The sequence below is a fragment of the Phascolarctos cinereus genome, unplaced genomic scaffold (genome assembly GCF_003287225.1).
Source record: "Phascolarctos cinereus isolate Bilbo 61053 unplaced genomic scaffold, phaCin_HiC Scaffold_2;HRSCAF=192, whole genome shotgun sequence".
Classification (NCBI taxonomy): domain Eukaryota; kingdom Metazoa; phylum Chordata; class Mammalia; order Diprotodontia; family Phascolarctidae; genus Phascolarctos; species Phascolarctos cinereus.
Window position 1 is genome coordinate 132360653 of NW_027555625.1, and position 20566 is coordinate 132381218.

Below are 20566 nucleotides of genomic sequence, written 5' to 3' on the forward strand. Positions count from 1 at the left end.
GTGTGATCCAGTGACATTGGGCTCCTAGCTGTGTCTTGCACAAAATACTGCATCTCCTGACTCTGGCATTTTCACTTCATTTCAACTTTACCATGCCTGGAACACTCTCCTTCCTCATCTCTATCTCCTGACTTCCCCCTTTCCTTTATGTTCTAGCTAAGTTCCCACCTCCTACAAGAAGCCTTTCCCACTTTTCTTAATGTGAGTGCTTTGCCTCTGTTGATTATTCCTTATTTGTTCTCTTTGTAGCTTGTGTGGACATAAATGTTTGCATATTGTTGCCCCAATTAGACTTTGAGATTCTTGACAGCAGGGATTTTTTGCTTTTCTTTGTATCCCCAGCACTTAACATAGTGCCTGGCACACAGGAGGTGCTTAATAAATGCCTGTTGATTGACTGGGCATAAGTCAATATATGAATTAATGAAAAAATATTTATCAAGTGCTTACTGCAGGCCAAGCATTGTGCTTAGGGGTTGACTTTGAGATTCCTTTCAGACATCCAATTTGAAATGCCTGACAGCCAGTTGGGGATTTGAGACAGGAGCTCAGGAGAAAAAAAGGATGAAGTTTTAGATCTCAGAGTCATCTGTATGGAAAGGATAATTAAACTCAGCTGAACCGTTCACAAACTATAGAGAAAGAAGGGGCCGCAGAATAGATTCTTCTGGTACATCTGCAAATAGGTGGTGTGATATGAATGGTGGTCTGCAAAGGATACTGTGGAATGATCATATAGGTAGTCAGAGAACCAGGAAACCTATTACACAAAAATGCAGAAAAAAGAGAATATCCAGAAGGAGATGGTAGTCAACAGTGACAAATGTGGAGGCAACAAAGATAAGGACTGACTGAGGAAAGACCATTAGAATTAGTAATTAAGAAATTATTGGTATTTTCAGTTGAGTGATGAGAATGGAAGCCAGATTGCATAGAGGTGAGAGGTGAGTTAGTGAAGAGGAAGTGGAAACAGTGAGTATGATCAGCACTTTTTTCTAGTAGTTTGGCTGAGAAAAAAAAAAGATGTATAGAATGCTAGCATCAGGGTCTGGTAAGGTCCAGTGAAGGATCTTTTTTGAAGGACAGGAGGTACTTGGCTAAGTTTGAAGGTGTAACAGAAGGAACCAGCAGATTTTTCCCTTATTGTGATATTCTAAGATATAATCTCCTTTTATGAGTTTTGTGTATAAATGTTATTTTTTTATGCCCTCCATGACCCACATACATGGTGAGGCTTTTAGAAACAAAAACTGTTAACCCAGCTAAATATATGATTTTTGATCTCTATTCTCCCTTCTTCTTCTCTTTGACATTCCTTTGAGGAGCTGTATTCCTCAAAATATTAATTTGTGGAAATTAAAATATTAGTCATGTGGAAGTGATACTGTTAGGGATCTAGGTTCTGCCTTTTGCTCCCTACATCTTCTTGGGGCAACTTAGGTCATCAGAAGGAAGTGTAGTGTAGTAAAGAGCACTGGCTTCAAAGTCAGGGGATTGTAGGTTCAAATCCTGCTTCTTAGAGTTTATCATCCATGTGAACTTGGGCCTCAGTTTTAGATAAGGAGCCAGAAGCTCAAGCTCTTTGATTCTGTAATCCTTTAATCTCTCTAGATCTTAGTTCTCCACAACGATAAGATCTAGAATCCTCCTCTCCAGGAGTGGAATATGATCATCTATCTAAGAATAGATGCTCCTGAAATGTCTCCTTTCCCTGAGAAACCTTTAGTCCAAAGAACTACGCCCTCTCCTCCTCTCCACCCCCTACACAGGAGGAGAGAGACTTTTGAAGTTTCCTACCCTACCCAGGCAATGTTTGGTACAAAAAAATACACCAAAGGGTAAAGTCCAAAAGACAAGAGCTTTCTTTACAGCCTTGTTCAGAGCCAACTGGCTCTGTACCCCCTCATTTCTTTCACTTTTCATATTTCCATTTGAAAAACTGTAGAGCTATACCCCCAGATATACTAATTAATGTTACTACATCCTTATAGTCCCACACTCCCTCCAGAAATAGTCATTAATGAATGAGGGAGATCAGTGTGGAGGAAGAAGCACTGGATTTCACAGCAGAAGATTTGACCAGGGCTAAGTCTGTGCTCTGCTGTTCTCTACCTGCATATCTTGCTACTCTCTCAATCTGAACCTAAACTTCTCATCTTAAAAATGAGATGGTTGTAGCAAACACTTTCCAAATTTCCTTCCCTCGCCATGTACACGATCTTATTAACTAAGCCTTCCTCCATTCCATTCAACCTCTAGGATAATTTTGTGTCCACTTAATAGGCTTTTCAGCCTCTCTGTCTCTCTTTTTATTTTTTTAACGAAGGGAGGTTGAGACTTCTAAAGGAATTGCTTCGTCTTTTCTGTGTATGCTCCAATATAAATGTCTTTATAGATTCCTTCATTTTCTCTTTGTATTTTTCTTTCAATGGCTTTCAACAATGATACCACCTTTAAGAAAATTCATTTCTTCCTTCTTCCTTCATCCTTGGCTCTGAGACCATTTTCAGCTGGTAGATTCTTTGGTTTTGTGATGTCCTCCTAAGTCTTCACTCTTCTAGCTTAAACATCCCCAATTGTTTTACCAACCCTTGATTTCGATGCCCTTGATCATTCTGGTCACTCTCTTCTGTTTTTCAGTTTATCAGTGATTTTTTTCTTAATATGTAGCATCCAGATATCATCTAATAAGGACAGAGTACAGAAAGCCACTAATTCCAGATATTTTGCCCAAGATCAAATTAGTTGTCTAGATTTCTTTGGTTCTTCTTACATAACATATTAAAAACTTTTCTAGCTTTGTGTTGTCTACACATTTTATAAGCCAACATGTGTACATGCTTACTTTTTGTTGTGGTTGCTTCCTTTACTAAATGACCATTAACTCTCTCTAGAATTTTGCCAGTAAAAGTTGAGATCCATCATATATAGTCTTCACATTCCACTGTCTTACTCATTTTTGGAAATTGGGACAACTATCTAATCTTCTTCCATCCTGCAGCACTACTCTCATTCTTCATTATATTTCTAAGTTCAGTTACAGTAACAGCAATCACATTAGTCATTTCTTCTGGAAGTTGGGATGAAGTTCATCTGAGCCTTTGAATTTAATTCATTAAGGTTAGCTAATCATAATTTTTTTCTTTAGTTTTTTAAAAATTTATTTATTTTTAGTTTTCAATATTCACTTTCTCAAGATTTTGAATTCCAAATTTTCTCCCCATCTCATCCCTCCACCACCCCAAGATGGCATGCATTCTGTGTACCCCTTCCCCTAATCTGCCCTCCCTTCTATTTCTCACCCCCCTACTCTTATCCCCTACCCCTTCTGTTTTCCTGTAGGGCAAGATATATGTCAAAATCCCATTTCCTGTATTTCTTATTTCCCACTTGCATGTGAAAACAATTTTTTTAACATGTGTTTTTAAAACTTTGGGTTACAAATTTTCCTCTTTCCTCCCTCCCCACCCACCCTCAGTGAAAAGGCAAGTGACTTGATACAAGTTATACATGTGTAGTCATGCAAAACACTTTCATAGTAGTCATGTTGTGAAAAGCTAAGTATATTTCCCTTCATCCTATTCTGCTCCCCATTTATTCTGTTCTCTCTTTTGAACCTGTCCCTCCACAGAAGTGTTTGCTTCTGATTATCCCCTCCACCAATCTTCCCTCTCCTCTGTCATCCCCCTGTTCTCTTGTTCCCTTCCCCCCTTATTTTCCTGTAGGGTAAGATAGATTTCCATACCCCATTGTATATGTCATTCCTTCCTTAAGTCAAATCCTATGAGAATAAGATTCCCTCATTCCCTCTCATCTTCCCCCATTTCCCCTCCATTGTAAAAGCCTTTTCTTGTCTGTTTTATGTGAGATACTTTACCCCATTCTATCGCTCCCTTTCTCCTTCTCCCAGTATAATACTCTCACCCCTAAATTTTATTCTCCAAATATTACCCCTTCATCTTCAACTCACCCTGTGCCCTCTATCTATCTATACATACATATAATTTTTTCTCTGCCACTACCCTAATACTGACAAAGGACTCATGAGTTACAAATATCATCTTTCCATGCAGGAATGTAAACAGTCCAACCTTTGTAACTCTCTTATGATTTCTCTTTCCTGTTTACCTCTTCATGTTCCACTTGAGTCTTGTACTTGAAATTCTAATTTTCTATTCAGTTCTGGTCTTTTCATCATGAATGCTTGAGAGTCCTCTATTACACTGAACAACCATTTTTTCCCCTGAAGGATTATACTCAGTTTTGCTGGGTAGGTGATTCTTGGTTGTAATCCTGTCTCCTTAGTCTTCCGGAATAACATACTCCAAGCCCTCAGGTCCCTTAATGTAGAAGCTGCTAAATTTTGTGTTATCCTGATTGTGTTTCCACAATGCTTGAATTGTTTCTTTCTGGCTGCCTGCAATATTTTCTCCTTGACCTGAGAATTCTGGAATTTGGCTACAATATTCCTAGGAGTTTTCCTCTGGGGATCTCTTTCAGGAGGTGATTGGTGGATTCTTTCAATTTCTATTTTGCCCTCTGGTTCTAAACGATCAGGGCAGTTTTCCTTGATAATTTCTTGAAAGATGATGTCTAGGCTCTTTTTTTGATCATGGCTTTCAGATAGTCCAATAATTTTTAATTTCTCTCTCTTGGATCTATTTTCCAGGTCATTGTTTTTCCAGTGAACTATTTCACATTGTTTTCTATTTTTCATTCTTTGGGATTTGTTTTACAGTGTCTTGATTTCTCATAAAGTCACTATCTTCCAATTGCTCTATTCTAATTTTTAAGGAAGTATTTTCTTCAGTAAGCTTTTGGATTTCCTTTTCCATTTGGCCAATTTTGCTTTTTAGGGCGTTCTTCTCCTCATTGGCTTTTTGGACCTCTTTTGCCATTTAGGTTAGGCTATTTTTTAAGGTGTTATTTTCTTCAGTATTTTTTTGGGTCTTCTTTAGCAAGCTGTTGACTTGTTTTTCATGATTTTCTTGTGTCACTCTCAGTTTTTCCTCTACTTCTCTTACTTGCTTCTCAAAATCCTTTTTGAGCTCTTCCATGGCCTGGGACCAATTCATATTTTTCTTGGAGGCTTTGGATGTAGGAGCTTTGACTTTGTTGTCTTCTTCTGGTTGTATGTTTTGATCTTCTTTGTCACCAAAGTAAGATTCTATAATCTGACTCTTTTTGTGCTGCTTGCTCATGATTCCAGCCAATTACTTGAGTTATAAACTCTTTGTTAAGGTAGGGATCTGCTTCCAGTGTGGAGAATGTACTGTCCCAAGCTTTGGGGATTTTGTACAGCTGTTTTCAGAGATAGTTCTAGGGACTTGTAAATTTTCTGTTTTTCCAAGGTGGTATGACAAGGGGTGAAGTGTTTACTCCTTTCCTGGCCTGTGCTCTGTTTTGTGAGTGACCACAAGCACTCTTTTCTGTCTTGAAACTGTGAGGAGGATTTTTCCTTCACTGCCACTATAAGCTCCACCACTCCAGTGCTCTTCCTCACCCCAGGACCTCCACCCAGAACTTTAACCCAGATCCAAGCACGGGCAAAGCAAGAGAATCCTGTGCTAGCAGAGAGATCCCTGCAATCCCCCTCTGATCAGTCACTTGATTTCCCCCTCAATCTGTGGGCAGGAAGCTCTGGAGGCAGCCCCCGCCACGGGGCATTGCTCTGAGACTGACTGGAGCTGAGACCACCGTGCTTCTCTCTCTCTGTCACTGAAGACACAGACTTTTCCCACTGACCTTCTAAGTTGTCTTTGGTGTTCTTGGGTTGAGAAGTCTGGAAACCACCACAGCTGCCTGCGATTCAGTCCTCTGATGCCTGCTCCAGGTTTGCTGAGGCCTGTATTACCTAAGTGCCCACACCTAGCTGCGCTTTTCTCCCCACTGGGTACAATATTCCTTTCTGATCAGTCAACCATCCAGGTTGTCTTGGGCTGGAAATTTGTTTCATTTTGTCTTTTTGTGGGTTCTGCTGCTTGAGAATTTGTTTAGAGCCATTTTTTATAGGTATTTGGAGCGGTTTAGGGTACAGCCCAAGCAAGTTGCTGCTTTTACTCCTCCATCTTGGCTCCTCCCCACTGAGGTCTTAGCTAATCATAATTACTACCTCCCTACTTATCCTGGGTTTCAGCTCACTATTAGCCATTTTTGTTATTTATTTTTAAGTTTACAGATTTTCCCCCTTAGAAAAATAGAGATAAAATGGATAGTTCTATCACCTCTCCATCATCATTTGTTATTATCTATCAAGCAACAGTCTTAATTCATAAAAAGCACTTTTTGCATGTCTGTACCATTCCTTGCTGGCCTTAGTGTATTCTGAGCTTAAACATTTCTGCTTTTGTTCTTAGAGGACCTCGTCCAATGTAACATCTTAAAAATTGTATTTAAGTTTTCTCTTAAATATTTATTAATAGCTTTAAAAAAATTACCTTCATACCCAAATATGCCCCTCTCCATCCCCTGCCTACTGAGCCATCCCTTGTAACAAAGAATAAAAAAAAACAGTAAAATTAACAAACATATAAAATGAGTCTGACAGTATAATAATTTTTTTTTTCCATAGTCCTCCACTTCTACAAAGAAGGGAAAAAATGGATTTTCTTTTGCTTTGGATGTAAGCATAATTATTAGCCTTACATAGCATTCAATTTCACTTTTTAATGTCCATTCCATTTGTATTATTGTAGTAATTGTGGATATTATTTTGAAGCAACAGTGGATAAAGCCTTGTACTTTGAGTCAAAAATATCTGAGTTTAAATCCAACCTCAGACACTTGCTAGCTGTATGACCCTGAACAAGTTATTTAACCTCCTCAACCTCAGATTCCTCATTTTAACAGTGGGAATAATAATAGTATCTACCTCCCAGAGTTGTTGTAAGAATAAGAAGAGATGGGGCAGTTAGGTGGCACAGTGGATAGAGCACCGGCCCTGGATACAGGAGGACCTGAGTTCAAATGTGACCTCAGACACATAACACTTACTAGCTGTGTGACCCTAGGCAAGTCACTTAACCCCATTGCCTAACACCCCCCCAAAAAAAAGAATAAAATGAGATAATATTTATAAAGTATATTGCAAACCTCACAGTGCTATATAAATGCTAGTTATTATCATTATTATTTTGCTAGTTGTGATTATTTCATTTGCATCATTTAATATGTCTTTCTGTGCTTTGTTGAATTCTTGATACTCATAGTTTCTTATAGAGCAGTAATGTTCCATTACATTTATTTCCCACAATTTATGTAGCCATTCCCCAATTGATGAGCACTTTGTTTATAGGTCTTTGCTACTACAAAAAGCATTTCTCAAAATATTTTAGCATGTAGGGGATCATCTCCTCCCCACCCTTGCCATCTTTGACCTCATTGGGATATATGCATAGCAGTGGGATCCCTGAATCAAAGGGTATAGATATTTTAGTCATTTTCTTAGAATAATTTCAAATTACTTTCTACAGTATTTGAACTGATTTATATCTCCACCAGCAGTATATTAGCATGCCGTAACCCCTCCAACATCGACTGTTTTCATCTTAGTCAATTTGCTAAGTAATAAGTGAAACCTCAGAAATCATTGGATTTGCATTTCTTTTATTATTGTGATTGTATCTTTTATATGGTTGTTAATACTTTCCAAATCTTATTTTGAGAACTGTTTGTTCATAGACTTTGACTACATGTACAATGGGAAATGGCTCTTGGTCTTATGTATTTGTGTTAGCTCCCTTTATGTCTTAATATCAGACTATTAGAAGAGATATTTGGTACAAAGATACCTCCTACCATGATAGCATCCCTACTTTTCTTAATTACATTGATTTTGGTTCTGCATAAGGTTCAATTTCGCGTGATTAAAATTTGTTTTATCTTTTGTAATTGTTTCTATTCCTTTGTTGTTGTTATTAAGAACTACCATTCTAGCAATAGATGTGAAAAATACCTGATCTGTTTTTTTTCATTCTTTTGATTTTGTTGGCTGATTCTTGATGTCTCATAGAGTCATTAGCTTCCACTTGCCCAATTCTAATTTTTAATGAATTATTTTCTTCCGTTAGCTTTTGTACCTCCTTTTCCATTTGGCCAATTCTACTTTTTAAAGGGTTGTTTTCTTCCATGTACTTTTAAAAAATTGTGTGAATTATATTTTTAAAGGATTTGTTCAATTTTTTTTCTACCTCTCTTATTTGAATTTAAAAATTCTTCTTGAGCTCTTCCAAGAAGGCTTTTTGGGCTTGACACCAGTTCATATTCCCCTTTGAGGTTTCAGATATGGGTATACTGACAATGAATTTGATCTTCCCTGTCACCAAGATAATTTTCTATGGTCATTGTTTTCCTATGTTGCTTCTTGCCCATCTTGTTTGCCTTTTTTTCTGGCTTTTAAAGTTGATCTCTGCTTCTGGGGCACAGGGGGCACTGTCCCAGGCTTCTTGTGCTGGGGGGCTAGGGGCCTGGTTACTAGTTTACTGAGTGGGGCTTGCCACTGGCTTGCTGTGATGCCTCCCTTCCTGTACCGGTCCCCTTCAGCCACAGCAAGAGGGAGCTTTCCCATTAATCCCCGTAGCCTCATGAGCTAAAAAGACTCCAGTATCTGGTGTTTCTGCTGACTCTACTATTTCAGTATTTTTTTCTGGGGCAGCATTCTCTGGGTTTCTTGAGGTCAGTAAGGGAGGGTGAGAGTGACTTACTGCTTACTCTGCCATCTTGTCTCCTGGGAGTCAAAATAGGTAACTTTCAAACATTCTGTTTGTGGGCTAATAGCTCCAGGAGCAGCTGCTACCACTGTTGCCACAACTGCTGATGTTGCTGATTCAGTCACACTTGAGGCCTGCTATTGATTTGCTGGGGCTGGGACTGGGGCTGTGCTGGCCTGCTCTCTGCTGGATTGTGCTTCTCTTTCACCCAGTTCCAGTGGACCCCTCCTGCTCACCTTCTAAGTTGTCTCTGGCATCTGTGGGCTGAGAAATCTGGAAAATGCCACAGCTGCCAGTGATTCAGTCCCCCAAGGCCTGCTCCTGCTTTGTGGGGCTGGGTCTGCACTGGCATGGCCTGAGCTCCTCTCTCAGCCCAGTGCAACCTATCCTTCCTATGGACCTTCCAGGTTGTCTTGGACTGGAATCTGCCTCACTCTGTCTCTTTGTGGGTTCTGCTGCTCTAGAATTTGTTCAGAGTCACTTTTTAAAGGTATTTGAAGGGGTTTGGGGGAAAGCTCAGGTGAAGGGGCAGCTAGGTGGCGCAGTGGATAGAGCTCTGGCCTTGGAGTCAGGAGTACGTGAGTTCAAATCCAGTCTCAGACACATGACACTTACTAGCTGTGTGACCTTGGGCAAGTTACTTAACCCCGATTGCCTAACCAAAAAGAAAAAAAAAAAAGAAAAGCTCAGGTGAGTCCCTGCTTTCACTTTGCCATCTGGGCTGTGCCCTGGTCTGGTTCCTTTAAAAGGAAAACAAACAACTTTTAATGGTATGACTTTTCATATTCAGATCACTTATCCATTTTGAATTTATTGTTGTACATGGTATAGGATGTTGGTTTAAAACTAATTCCTACCAAACTGCTTTCCAGGGTTCCCAAAGTTGTCAAATAGGGGGTTCTTCCATAAGAAATTTACATTCTCATGTTCACTGAACACTTGGTTATCAAGTGCAATTATTTCTGATTCCTCCTCATCTGATTTCCTCCACTGAGCTACACTTCTATTTTTAAACCAGTAACAAACAGTTTTGATGATTATTTCTTTATAATAAGCTTCAAGGTCTAGAAATGCTGCTTTATCTTCATTCCTCCATTTTTTCATTATATCCTTTGAGAACCTAGACCTATTGTTCTCTCAAATGAAATATTTTTTATATTGTCTAACATTATTAAGTGTCTTCCTAATAGTTTGATTGGTACAGTAGTAAATCTTTAAGTTAAGGTAGATTGAAATTTTATTATGTCAGCATGGCCCAACCATGAACATTGAAGATCCTCCAAGTAATTTAGGTCATAAGGACCATTTAAAATTGCTTTTATATAAGATAGTGCATGCCTTGATAGAACACTCATATGTGTTTTCTGCCTTTCATAGATATTTTGTATAGGAACGCTTTTCAGTCTTTCTTTTTGGATTTTGTTATTTCTGTGTTGAAATGCAGTTGATTTTGTGGATTTGCTTTATATTGTTAATTTAATGAAGCTATCAATTACCTCATTTAGCTTCTTTCTTGATTTTTTTTTGGGGGGGTTTCTAGGTAAACTAGCATGTCACCAGTAAACAAAGATAGGTTAATCTCTCCTTTACCTATGCTTATTCCTTTAATTTCCTTCTCTCTTTCTTGCTGCTATTACTAACATGTCTAGAACTATGTCAAATAATAGAAGAGAATGAAAGTAATGAAGTTTGTTAAGTACTTACTATTCATCAAGCATTATTCTAGGCATTGAGAATACAAATGGAAAATCAAGACATATTATCTTCTGAAAGAGCTCACCTTCTAATTGGAGGAGACAACATATATTCAGTCAGCCAACAAGCATTTATTAAAGCAGCACTATCCTAATTGCAGAGGATTCAAAGAAAAGCAGAAAATGGCTTTGCCCTCAAAGAGCTTACTTTAATCAAAGAGCTTGTTTTAATCAGGGATGCAACATGAAAAATAACTAAGGTAGAATTGATGGAAAACACTTTGAGAGGGAAGGACCTCCTGAAGAATGTGATGTAAGCTTAATCTTGAAGGAACAGTGTTAGAAGTGATGGAACAGAGCACTCAAGGTATGGAGGACGGCCAATTTAAAGGTATAGAGACAGGTTGGACTATTATGTTTGAAAAGCTATAAGAAGACCATTGTTGCTGGATTGTAAAATGCATAGAGAAGATTAAAATACAAGATAACTGGAAAGGCAAGAGAGGGGAAAGATTATGAAGAGGTTTAGATGACAAACAGTTGTTTATATTTGATACTGGAAGTAATAGGGAGCCACTGGAGCCCACTGAGCAGGGGCTCCTCCTCCTCCTTCTCCTCCTCCTCCTTCTCCTCCTCCTCCTTCTCCTCCTCCTCCTCTTCCTTCTCCCCCCTCCTCCTCTTCCTCCTGCCCCTGCTCCTGCCGCTGCTGCTTCTCCCCTGGGTTCCCTTGGAATGGACCATCCTGGGGCCTCTTCTGTGAAGTGGCTGAGGAGATCCATGGACTTGCCATGGCTGACAAAAAGCCAAAGGAAGGTGTCAAGACTGAAAACAAAGATCCCATTAATTTGAAGGTGGCAGGGCAAGATGGTTGGGTGGTGCAATTTACGATTAAGAGGCACACACCACTTAGTAAACTAATGAAAGCCTATTGTGAATGACAGTTAGTGAGGCAGATCAGATTCTGATTTGATGGGCAATGAATCAATGAAACAGACACACCTGAACAGTTGGAAATGGAGGATGAACATACAATTGATGTATTCCAGCAGCAGACAGGAGCCACTTACTAAAAAGAGAACATGCAACTCTACTCCAGACCTGTGCTCCCAAGGAAAACAATATATTCACAATTAGAAAGCCAAGATTTGGTTCATCCACATCCTGACTACTGCAGTATGGATTTCTCTCTTCTTTGATTCCCTTTCCCCATTCCTTTATTGTACGTAAAGTAACTGGTATATGTGCACAGGCATAATGCTTTTTTTTTTTTAACTAAATGACCGATGGTATGTTTTGATCAACACCAACTGGAGATGGGGAAAGAAAAAAACAAACTGGTTCTGTGAAAATATCCCTTTTCTTTTTTCAATTAGTGGCATGCTTATTCAACTTTTATCTTTATTTTCCAGTAAGTTATTTTGCTCTCACTGTTTAACAACAAAAAGAAAAAAAAACCCGCAAAAACATCCTCGCATACCTTGTTTGATTGGATAATTTCAGTGTTTTTCTTTCATCATTGTAAAACCAAGGACAATTTTATAACTTTTTTTGTACATAGCTATTACATGTAGGACAATCTCTGTCTCTCAGTAGGGATAAATTACTATAAAGAAATTGATCCTAGATAATTTTCCCTTTAAGTCAAACCTCTTATTGTTTAAATAAACTTCTTGTTTAAAATTTAAAAAAAAAAAAAAGAAAAATTGCAGCAGCACCTGAGTGGAGGATGGATTAGATTTGGGAGAGACAATGCAGGCAAACTGGTAAAAGGCTATTTCAATAGTCAAGGTAAGAGGTGATGAGGGGAGATGGCTGTTTGAATGGAGAGAAGGAAACATATATGAGAGATGTTGTAAAGGTACTAATGATACGATTTGGCAACAAATTGGATATGTTGGACAAAAGGAGAGTGAGCAGTTGAAGATAATAAAGGAAAGCTTCATGAAGAAAATTATCCTTGGCCTACGTCTGAAAAGAAAAGAAGATTTCTGAGAGGCAGAGTTAATGAGGAAATGCATTCTAGGCATAGTCGGGTAGGGAACAGCCAGTACAAAGGTATAAAGATGGAAGATGGGGTGATGTGTGAGGAACAGAGAGAAGGCCAATTTGGCTTTATCACAGAATGAGGGAGGAGGAGTAATGTCCAGTGAGCCTGAAAAGACAGGTTGAGGCCAGGTTTTATAGGGCCAAAACAGAAAAGGAGTTTGTATTTTATTCTAGAGACAATAGGAAGCCACTGGAGTTAACTAAGTATGAGAGTCACATGGTCAGATCTATGTATAAGGAGAATTACTTTAGCACCAGTATATAGGAGAGACTGGAGTTGGGGAAAAAAATCAACAGAAACTTTAGGCAAAAATGTAAACTAGGAGATTATTGCAATAACCTGGATAAAATATGATGAAGGCTTGAACTAAAATGGTAGCTATATATGTATACCCATACACACACAGGGTTGGATATTGTCATGATTTATACTCAACTGATTATATCTGAAGAGTAAGAGAATGTGAGGAACCTGGGATAATACCAAGATTATGAACCTGGAAGAGAGAAAGGATAGTGGTACCTTGAATAGAAACAGAGAAGTTTGAGACAGAGGAAAGTTTAAGGGGAAAGATTTTGAGTTCAGTGGTTTAAGATGTCTCCAGAAAATCCAAGTTGAAATGTCCAGTAGGCAACTGGTAAAGTAGACTGAAGTTCAGAGGAGAGGCTGGAGCTGGATATTTGGATCTGGAAGTCATTTGTGTAGAGATAATAGTTAAACCTATGGGAATTTAAATGGTTACCAAGAACGTAAATGTAAAGAAAGAAGGGAAGAGAGACTTGCATGTGGCCTTAAGGAACGCTCTTAATAAAGGGTCATTATGTAGATGATCAAACCAGTGGAGACAGAAAAAAAAAACATATAGGAAAATATAAGAGGCAACCAAGGAGAGAGTAGTTCATGCAGGAAACTCAGAGAGGGAGAGAATATGCAGGAGGGAAAGGATTATCAGCAGTTTCTAATGCAGCTGACTGAGAAGGATGAGGTCTGAGAAAAGACCTTCAGATTTGGCATACAAGAGATCATTGTTAACTTTGGAGAAAGCAGTTTCAGCTGAGTGATAACAACAGAAGCTAGAATGCAAAGAGTTGAAAAATGAGTGAGAGGAAGAGGAGGTAGCGAGTGTAGACAGCTCTTTCTTTTTCTTTTCTTTTTATTAGACAGTTTTTTCAAGCAGTTTGTATGAGAAAGCAAGGTGAAATACAGGATGATAGCCTAAGGGTTCAATGAAGGTATATGTGCAAGTAGACTAGAAGAGAATTGAAAAAGGTAAACAAAGTCAAAGAGCAAGGTAGCTGGCAGTGCAGTGGAGAGAGGGCTGGGCCTGTAGTCAGGATGATGTGAATTCAGATCTGACCTAACTAGCTCACACCAGCTGTGTGACTCTGGCCAAGTCATTTCACCTCTGCCTGACTCAACTTCCTCATCTGTAAAATGAGGGGGATAATGATAGTACCCCCCCCCAAGGTGATGGTAAAGATAAATCATATTTGTAATTAACACTCATATTTGTAAAGTACTTTGCAAACCTTAAAGTGACATATAAGATAAAAGCTATTATTTAATAATTATTGTTATTATCATCTTACTTCCTTTACAATAATTATCAACCAGGAGACTCAGCCTCACAAGATACCAGCAATAATGCTATCTTCTCCACTTGCTTATTTTGAAGTTCTTATGCTACTTTCCTGTCCTTTCCTGTTTTCTTCTGATCACTTAAGTATTTAAATATCCAAACAACCTTTAAATTATAAAGGCTTATTTCAGAGAATTACTTTCAATTTATCTCTCACTTTGTTTAATTTTTAGGTTTGCTTGAATCAGACATGTGTTGACCTTGGTGTCTTAGGATTTGACTGTCCTACTGAAAAATGCATGGGGCATGGGGTAAGTGGAAGTATTTTGGAGGTATTTTTGTAAATTATACACACATGAGAATTGGATTCAGCACTTCTTGTTTTTTTATAGTAGTATTATTAATGAGGATGTTTCATGTATCTAAGTGTTTCCCTTATGAAAAGGTGGATAATAGAGTATATCCTTTTTCTGAAAATCTCAGGATCGCCATCACATTTCCACTTGGTTTCAGGTTTGCAATAATCTCAAACACTGTCACTGTGAAGATGGGTGGCTCCCTCCAAACTGTACCATTCCAACCTCTGGAGTAGGAGGAAGTATTGACAGTGGAATCCATCCAAAATCTTGTAAGTGTTGAAAATAGATATTAAAAATCCTGTTTCTTTGCCACCAAAGGAGAATTTTAAAACTGCTTATTAACTAGTAACTTTTATTTTGAAGTACAGTTCAATATTATTTTCCAAAATGTCTGGACCCCTTCACAACTCTATTAAGAATGTAATAGTATTTGTAATTGTATGTATAATTGTATTTTTAAAAAACCACAAACATTCTAGTAGTATGTTTTTCTATTACTAATTTAATGTGCATAAAGTTGAATTTAGGAATTGCTTTAATTTGTATTTTAAAAAATTTTTGTTTTTAAAAATACTTGAGGACTGTCTAATTGTGAGCCATTCTGTTCTGGGGTTCTAAGATATAGAGGCAGAACTTCTAGGGCTGTATCCCAAAGAGATCATAAAAATGGGAAAAGAATCCATATGTACAAAAATATTTATACCCGCTTTTTTTTTATGGTGGCAAAGAATTGGAAATTGAGGGAATGCCCATCGATTGTGGAATGGCTGAAGAAGTTGTGGTATATGAATGTAATGGAATACTATTGTACTATAAGAAATGATGAGCAGGCAGACTTTAGAAAAACCTGGAAAAACTTGCATGGACTGATGCTGAGTGAAGTGAGCAGAACCAGGAGAATGTTGTACATAGTAACAGGCACGTTGTATGATGACTAACTTGGATAGACTTAGCCCTTCTCAGCAATGCAAGGATCTAAGACATCTCCGCAGTTCTCATGATAGAAAATGCTATCCAGCTGAGAACCCCTCATGCCCAAAAGGCTGAGACTTTCTCATGCCCACTAGTCCCAATGGGTGTTACCTGGCCTATATGATTTATCACTAATAAACCTTTCCTCTGGCTGGAAGAAAAAAAGAAAAAAAAGAACCCATGGTCACTCCAAATCATTCTAGTAGAATATAAACTTCTTGAGGGTAGGGGCTATTTAAAGAAATGCATTTCCAGCCTCTAGCATCCACCTAGGACACAGTAGGTGCTTAATAAATGCTTATTGAATTAAATTGAACTGGAGAGACATCAGAGCAAGACTTTTGTAGAAGATAAGGAAATTTTCCTTAAAACTGTGACTTCATTCCAGCCTGTATGTACCTCTCACATATGAAATAAAAAGAAAAAAAAATACTATCCACATCCAAAGAAAGAACTATGGGGTTTGAATGCAGATCGAAGCATAGTATTTGGTATTTATTTCTTCTGTTTTATTTTGTTTTCTCTTTCTTGTGGTTCCTCCTATTGGTTCTAATTCTTCCTTACAACATCACTAATGTGAATATATGTTTAATAGGAATGTAAATGTATACCCTATGTCTGATTGTGTGTCATTTTGGGGAAGGAGGTAGGGAGGGAGGGGGAGAAAAATTTAAAACTCAAAAGCTTATGACAGTGATAGTTGATAAATCAAAATAAATTAATAAAAAAGTAATATTTAATTCCCCCCCAATTACATGTTAAAACAATTTTTAACATTCATTTTGAAAAAATTGAATTCCAAATTCTCTCCCTCCCCTCCCTACCTCATTGAGAAGGCAGTCAATTTGATATAGGTATACATTTGATATACATGTGCAGTCATGCAAAACATATTTCAGTGTTACTCATGTTGTAAAAGAAAACACAAAAGAAAAAAAGAAAGTTGTAACAAAGAACAAAGAAAATAAAGAAAAGTGTGCTTCAATCCATATCCAGACTCCATCAGTTCTTTGTCTGGGATGGATACCATTTTTCATCATTAGTCATTTTAGAATCTTCTTGGATAATTATATTGTTGAGGATATTGAAGTCATTCACAGTTGTTCATCATACAATAGTGATGTTACTATATACAGTGTTCTCCCAATCCAGCTAATTTCAGTTCTATCAGTTCATGTAAGTCTTTCCATATTTTTCTGAAAGCATCCTGCTCATCATTTCTCAAAGCACAATAGTATTCCATTATGATCATATGCAACAAGTTGTTTAGCCATTCCCCAATTGATGGAAAAGTATTAATGTCTAATTCTTTTATCACCAGAAAAGAGCTGCTATAAGTATTTTTATACACATAGGTCCTTTTCTTATTTTTTTAATCTCATTAAGATACAGACCTAGTATTGATTGTTATAGTATTGCTTGGTCATTGGGTATGCATGGTTTTATAGCCCTTTGAGCATAGAGCCAAAGTGCTGTACAGAATAATTGATTCAGTATACAACGTCACCAATAGTGCATTAGTGTCTCAATTTTCCCACATCCCCTTTAATATTTGTCATTTTCCTTTTCTATATTAGCCAATCTGATAGGTGTGGAGTGGTAGCTCAGAATTGTTTTAATTTTTAATTTTAATTTCTCTAATTAATAGTCATTTAGAGCATTTTTTCATATGGCTACAGATAGATTTGATTACTTCATCTGAAAATCACCTGTTCATATCATTTGACCATTTAAAAATTAAGAAATATCTCTTATTTCTATAAATTTTACTCAGTTCTCCATATATTTGAGAGATTAGGTCTTTATCAGAAAAACTTGCTGCAAAATTTTTTTTCTGTCCATTCTCAAAAGTATTTTGGTTCTGACTACACCTCCCCCAATCTGCCCTGATTTCTATCAGCACCCCACCATCTTCTATCCCCTTTTACTCCTACTTTTGTGTATGGTAAGATAGATTTCTATACCTAGCAATAGTGTATATTATTCTTTCTTTGAGCCAATTCTGATGAAAGTAAACTTCAAGCTCTACTTCCCTCCATCTTCCCCATCTTCTACTTCACTGTAAAAGCTCTTTGGTACCTCTTTCATGTCAGATAATTTACCCCATTCTACCTTTTAATTTTCCGTTTTCCCAGTATATTTCCTTTCTCACCACAACAAAATGTATATTTTTAGATAACCATCCTATCATATTCAACTCACACTTGTGCCCTCTGTCTATGTATGTTCCTTTCACTTTCTATTTTACCCTCTGGTTCTAGAATATCAGGACAGTTTTCCTTGATAATTTTTTGAAAGATGATGTCTAGGCTCTTTTTTTGATGATGGCTTTCAGGTAGTCCAGTAATTTTTAAATTACCTCTCCTGGATCTATTTCCCAGGTCAGTTGTTTTTCCAATGAGATATTTCAAATTATCTTTTTTTTTTGTTCTTTTGGTTTTGTTTTATTGTTTTCTTGATATCTCATAAAGTCATTAGCTTCCATTTGCTCCATTCTAACTTTTAAGGAATTATTTTCCATTTGGCCAATTCTGCTTTTTAAGGCTTTCTTCTCCTTATTGACTTTTTGGACTTCTTTTACCATTTGGTCAAGTCTGTTTTGGGAAGTGTTGTTTTCTTCAGTATTTTTTGTATCTCCTTTAGCAAGCTGTTGACTTGTTTTTCATGATTTTCCCTCTCATTTATTTCCCCAAATTTCCCCCTACACCTCTTACTTGATTTTCAAAATCCTTTTTGAGCTCTTTCATGGCCCGAGACCATTCATATTTTTCTCAGAGGCTTTGGATATAGGAGCTTTGACTTCATTGTCTTCTTTTGTATGTGCGCTTTTTGATCTTCCTTTTCATCACAGTAACTTTCTGTAGTCGAGTTTTTCTCCATTGTTTGCTCATTTCCCCAACTTATTAGTTGGTTTTAAGTCTTTGTTAAGGTAGGGCTCTGCTTCCAGGGTGGAGGGTCGCTGTCCCAAACTTCAGGAGTTTGGTTCAGGTGTTTTCAGAGGTACTTCTAGGAACCTCTAAGTTTTCAGTTCTTCCAAGGTGGTATGATCTAAGGAGAGGTGTTTTCTACTCTCCTTGCCTGTGCTCTGGTCTGTGAGCACCCACAAGAACTCTCTTCTGCCCTAGAACTGTGAGGAGAGTCACTCCTCCACTGTGGCCTTAAGCTCTGCTATGTTAGTACTCTTGCTTGCCCTGGGACTGCTACCCAGGACTGTGACTTGGATCTGAGTATGGGCAAAACAACAGAGTCCTGCCTCAGTGCTAACAAAAAGACCCCTGTAATCTCCTCTGACCAGTTGTTTGATTCCCATACTCTCTGTGAGCTGAGAGCTCTGGAAGCAGCCTATTCTTCTGCTACTGCTGATTCAGTGACTCCCAAGGGCTACCCCTGGTTTGCTGGAGCCAGGGCTGTTCTGGCATGGCCTGTGCTGGAGTGTGCTCCACTCTCACCCAGGTACAACAGACCCTTCCTGCTGATCGTCAGTTGCTGAATCCCTGGCAATAGTGACTGTTTCCAGACCTCTCAGCCCACAGACACCAAAGAAAATTGGAGGCCTGCTCCTAGTTTGCTGGAGCCCATGGCTATCTGTGCTCCTCTCTCACCCTGGTGCAACAGATCCCAAGTTGTTTTAAACTGGAAATTGTTTCACTAAGCCTTTTTGTGGGTTCTGCTGCTCTATAATTTGTTTAGAATCATTTTAAAAAGGTATTTAGAGGGGTTTGGGAGAGAATGCAGGCAAGTACTTGCCTTTACTCTGCTATCGTGGCTGTGCCTCCCCACTATGCCTTTCTTAATGTAGCTTGAGTTTACATTAGCTTTCTTGGATGCTATATCATCCTGTTGAACTAAACTGACCTTCAAGTTTACCAAAAACCCACTCCCTTTCAGGTAACTTGCACTTGAAAACATTGTGAAGTTAAATTTTCAAACTCAACAGATGTGTCCCACTAAATTTCTTCATATTATAAATGGCCCAGTACCCTAGCCTGTCAGTATCTTTCTGAATGATGATTCACACTCCCTTGGTATCATCCTATATGTCTCATTCCTTTCATTGTTAAGTTCCTAGTCTGCATTAACAGTCTGCATTCATTACCTCTACTTCCTCAACTCTTTTATTGTCTGATTCCTACTACTCCATGGAAACTGCTTTTGCAAAGGTCACAAATGACTTCTTAATTCTTAAAACATTTCTTAGTCCTCATTCTCCTTGACCCTTCTGGATCTGCTGAGCCCCTTATTCCTCCTGGATACTCTATATTCCCCTGGCTTCCATGATACTGCTCTCACCCCATTCTCCTACCTGCCTGCCTAGTTCTTCTTGGTCTTCTTCCCTAGTTCATTGTCTTCTTTCTACTTCATAAATATCCTAGGCCATGGTCCTTTTTCTTTATCTCTTTCTTTGATCATCTCATGTTCTTTAATGGATTTATCATCTCCAAATAGATGACTTCTAAATCCACATTTGTAGTCCAAATTTCACCACAGAACTATATAATTCTGCATTTTCAATCTCCCTTTGGACATTCTCACTTGGATATCTAGCTATACTTCAAATTCTGTAGTCCAAAACTAAAACCACCCTCTACCACAAAACTTACCTTTCCTTCCAACTTTCCTATTTTGTTTTACAGTAGAGCCATACTCCTAGGAACCCAGATTCAAAAACTTCAGAGGCATCCTTGATTGTTCCTTTCCCCTTCCCCACCCCATCCATTTTGTTGATAAGTGTTACTTATTATCCCACAATATATGTCAAATCTGTGTTCTCCTGTCTGCTCATGTTACTATCACTTTAGTTCAGACCCTCATCACCTCCCGCTTAGGTCTGTTGTAATAGCCTTCAAACTTGTCTCCTTGCTTCCTCTCTGGTGTATCCTCCTTCTAATCCTTCAAATGGCGGCCAAAATTACATTCCTCAGGCATAAGTCTGACCAAGTCTTATGCCTATTTAACAATATTCAGTAGCTCCTTCATGCCTATAAGTTAAAATTCCTGGCATTTAGACTTTCCTTCATATATTCTACCTTCCAGTCAAACTAAATAATAACAACAACAACCAAACAAACAACAACTAGCATTTATATATGACTGTAAGGTTGGCAAAGCATTTTATGAACATTATTTCATTTTATCCTCATTATAACCCTGGGAAGCAAGCAGTATTTGTTGTCTTCATTTTACAGATGAATAAACTGAGGCTGAAG

The 20566-nt window shown here is 38.0% G+C and overlaps 1 protein-coding gene and 1 pseudogene across 3 annotated transcripts in view; both read left to right on the forward strand.

The window, feature by feature from the left end:
* Positions 1-20566, forward strand: part of LOC110203206 (disintegrin and metalloproteinase domain-containing protein 2) — a 145540-nt gene that overhangs the window by 116147 nt on the left and 8827 nt on the right. For all 3 annotated transcript variants that reach the window (XM_020979691.2, XM_020979693.2, XM_020979694.2), the window contains 2 exons: positions 14262-14339; positions 14542-14656. In XM_020979691.2, coding sequence (XP_020835350.1) covers positions 14262-14339; positions 14542-14656 — 193 coding nt within the window. The remainder of the gene's footprint in view (positions 1-14261; positions 14340-14541; positions 14657-20566) is intronic.
* LOC110203209 (small ubiquitin-related modifier 2-like) lies at positions 11191-11472 on the forward strand (annotated as a pseudogene).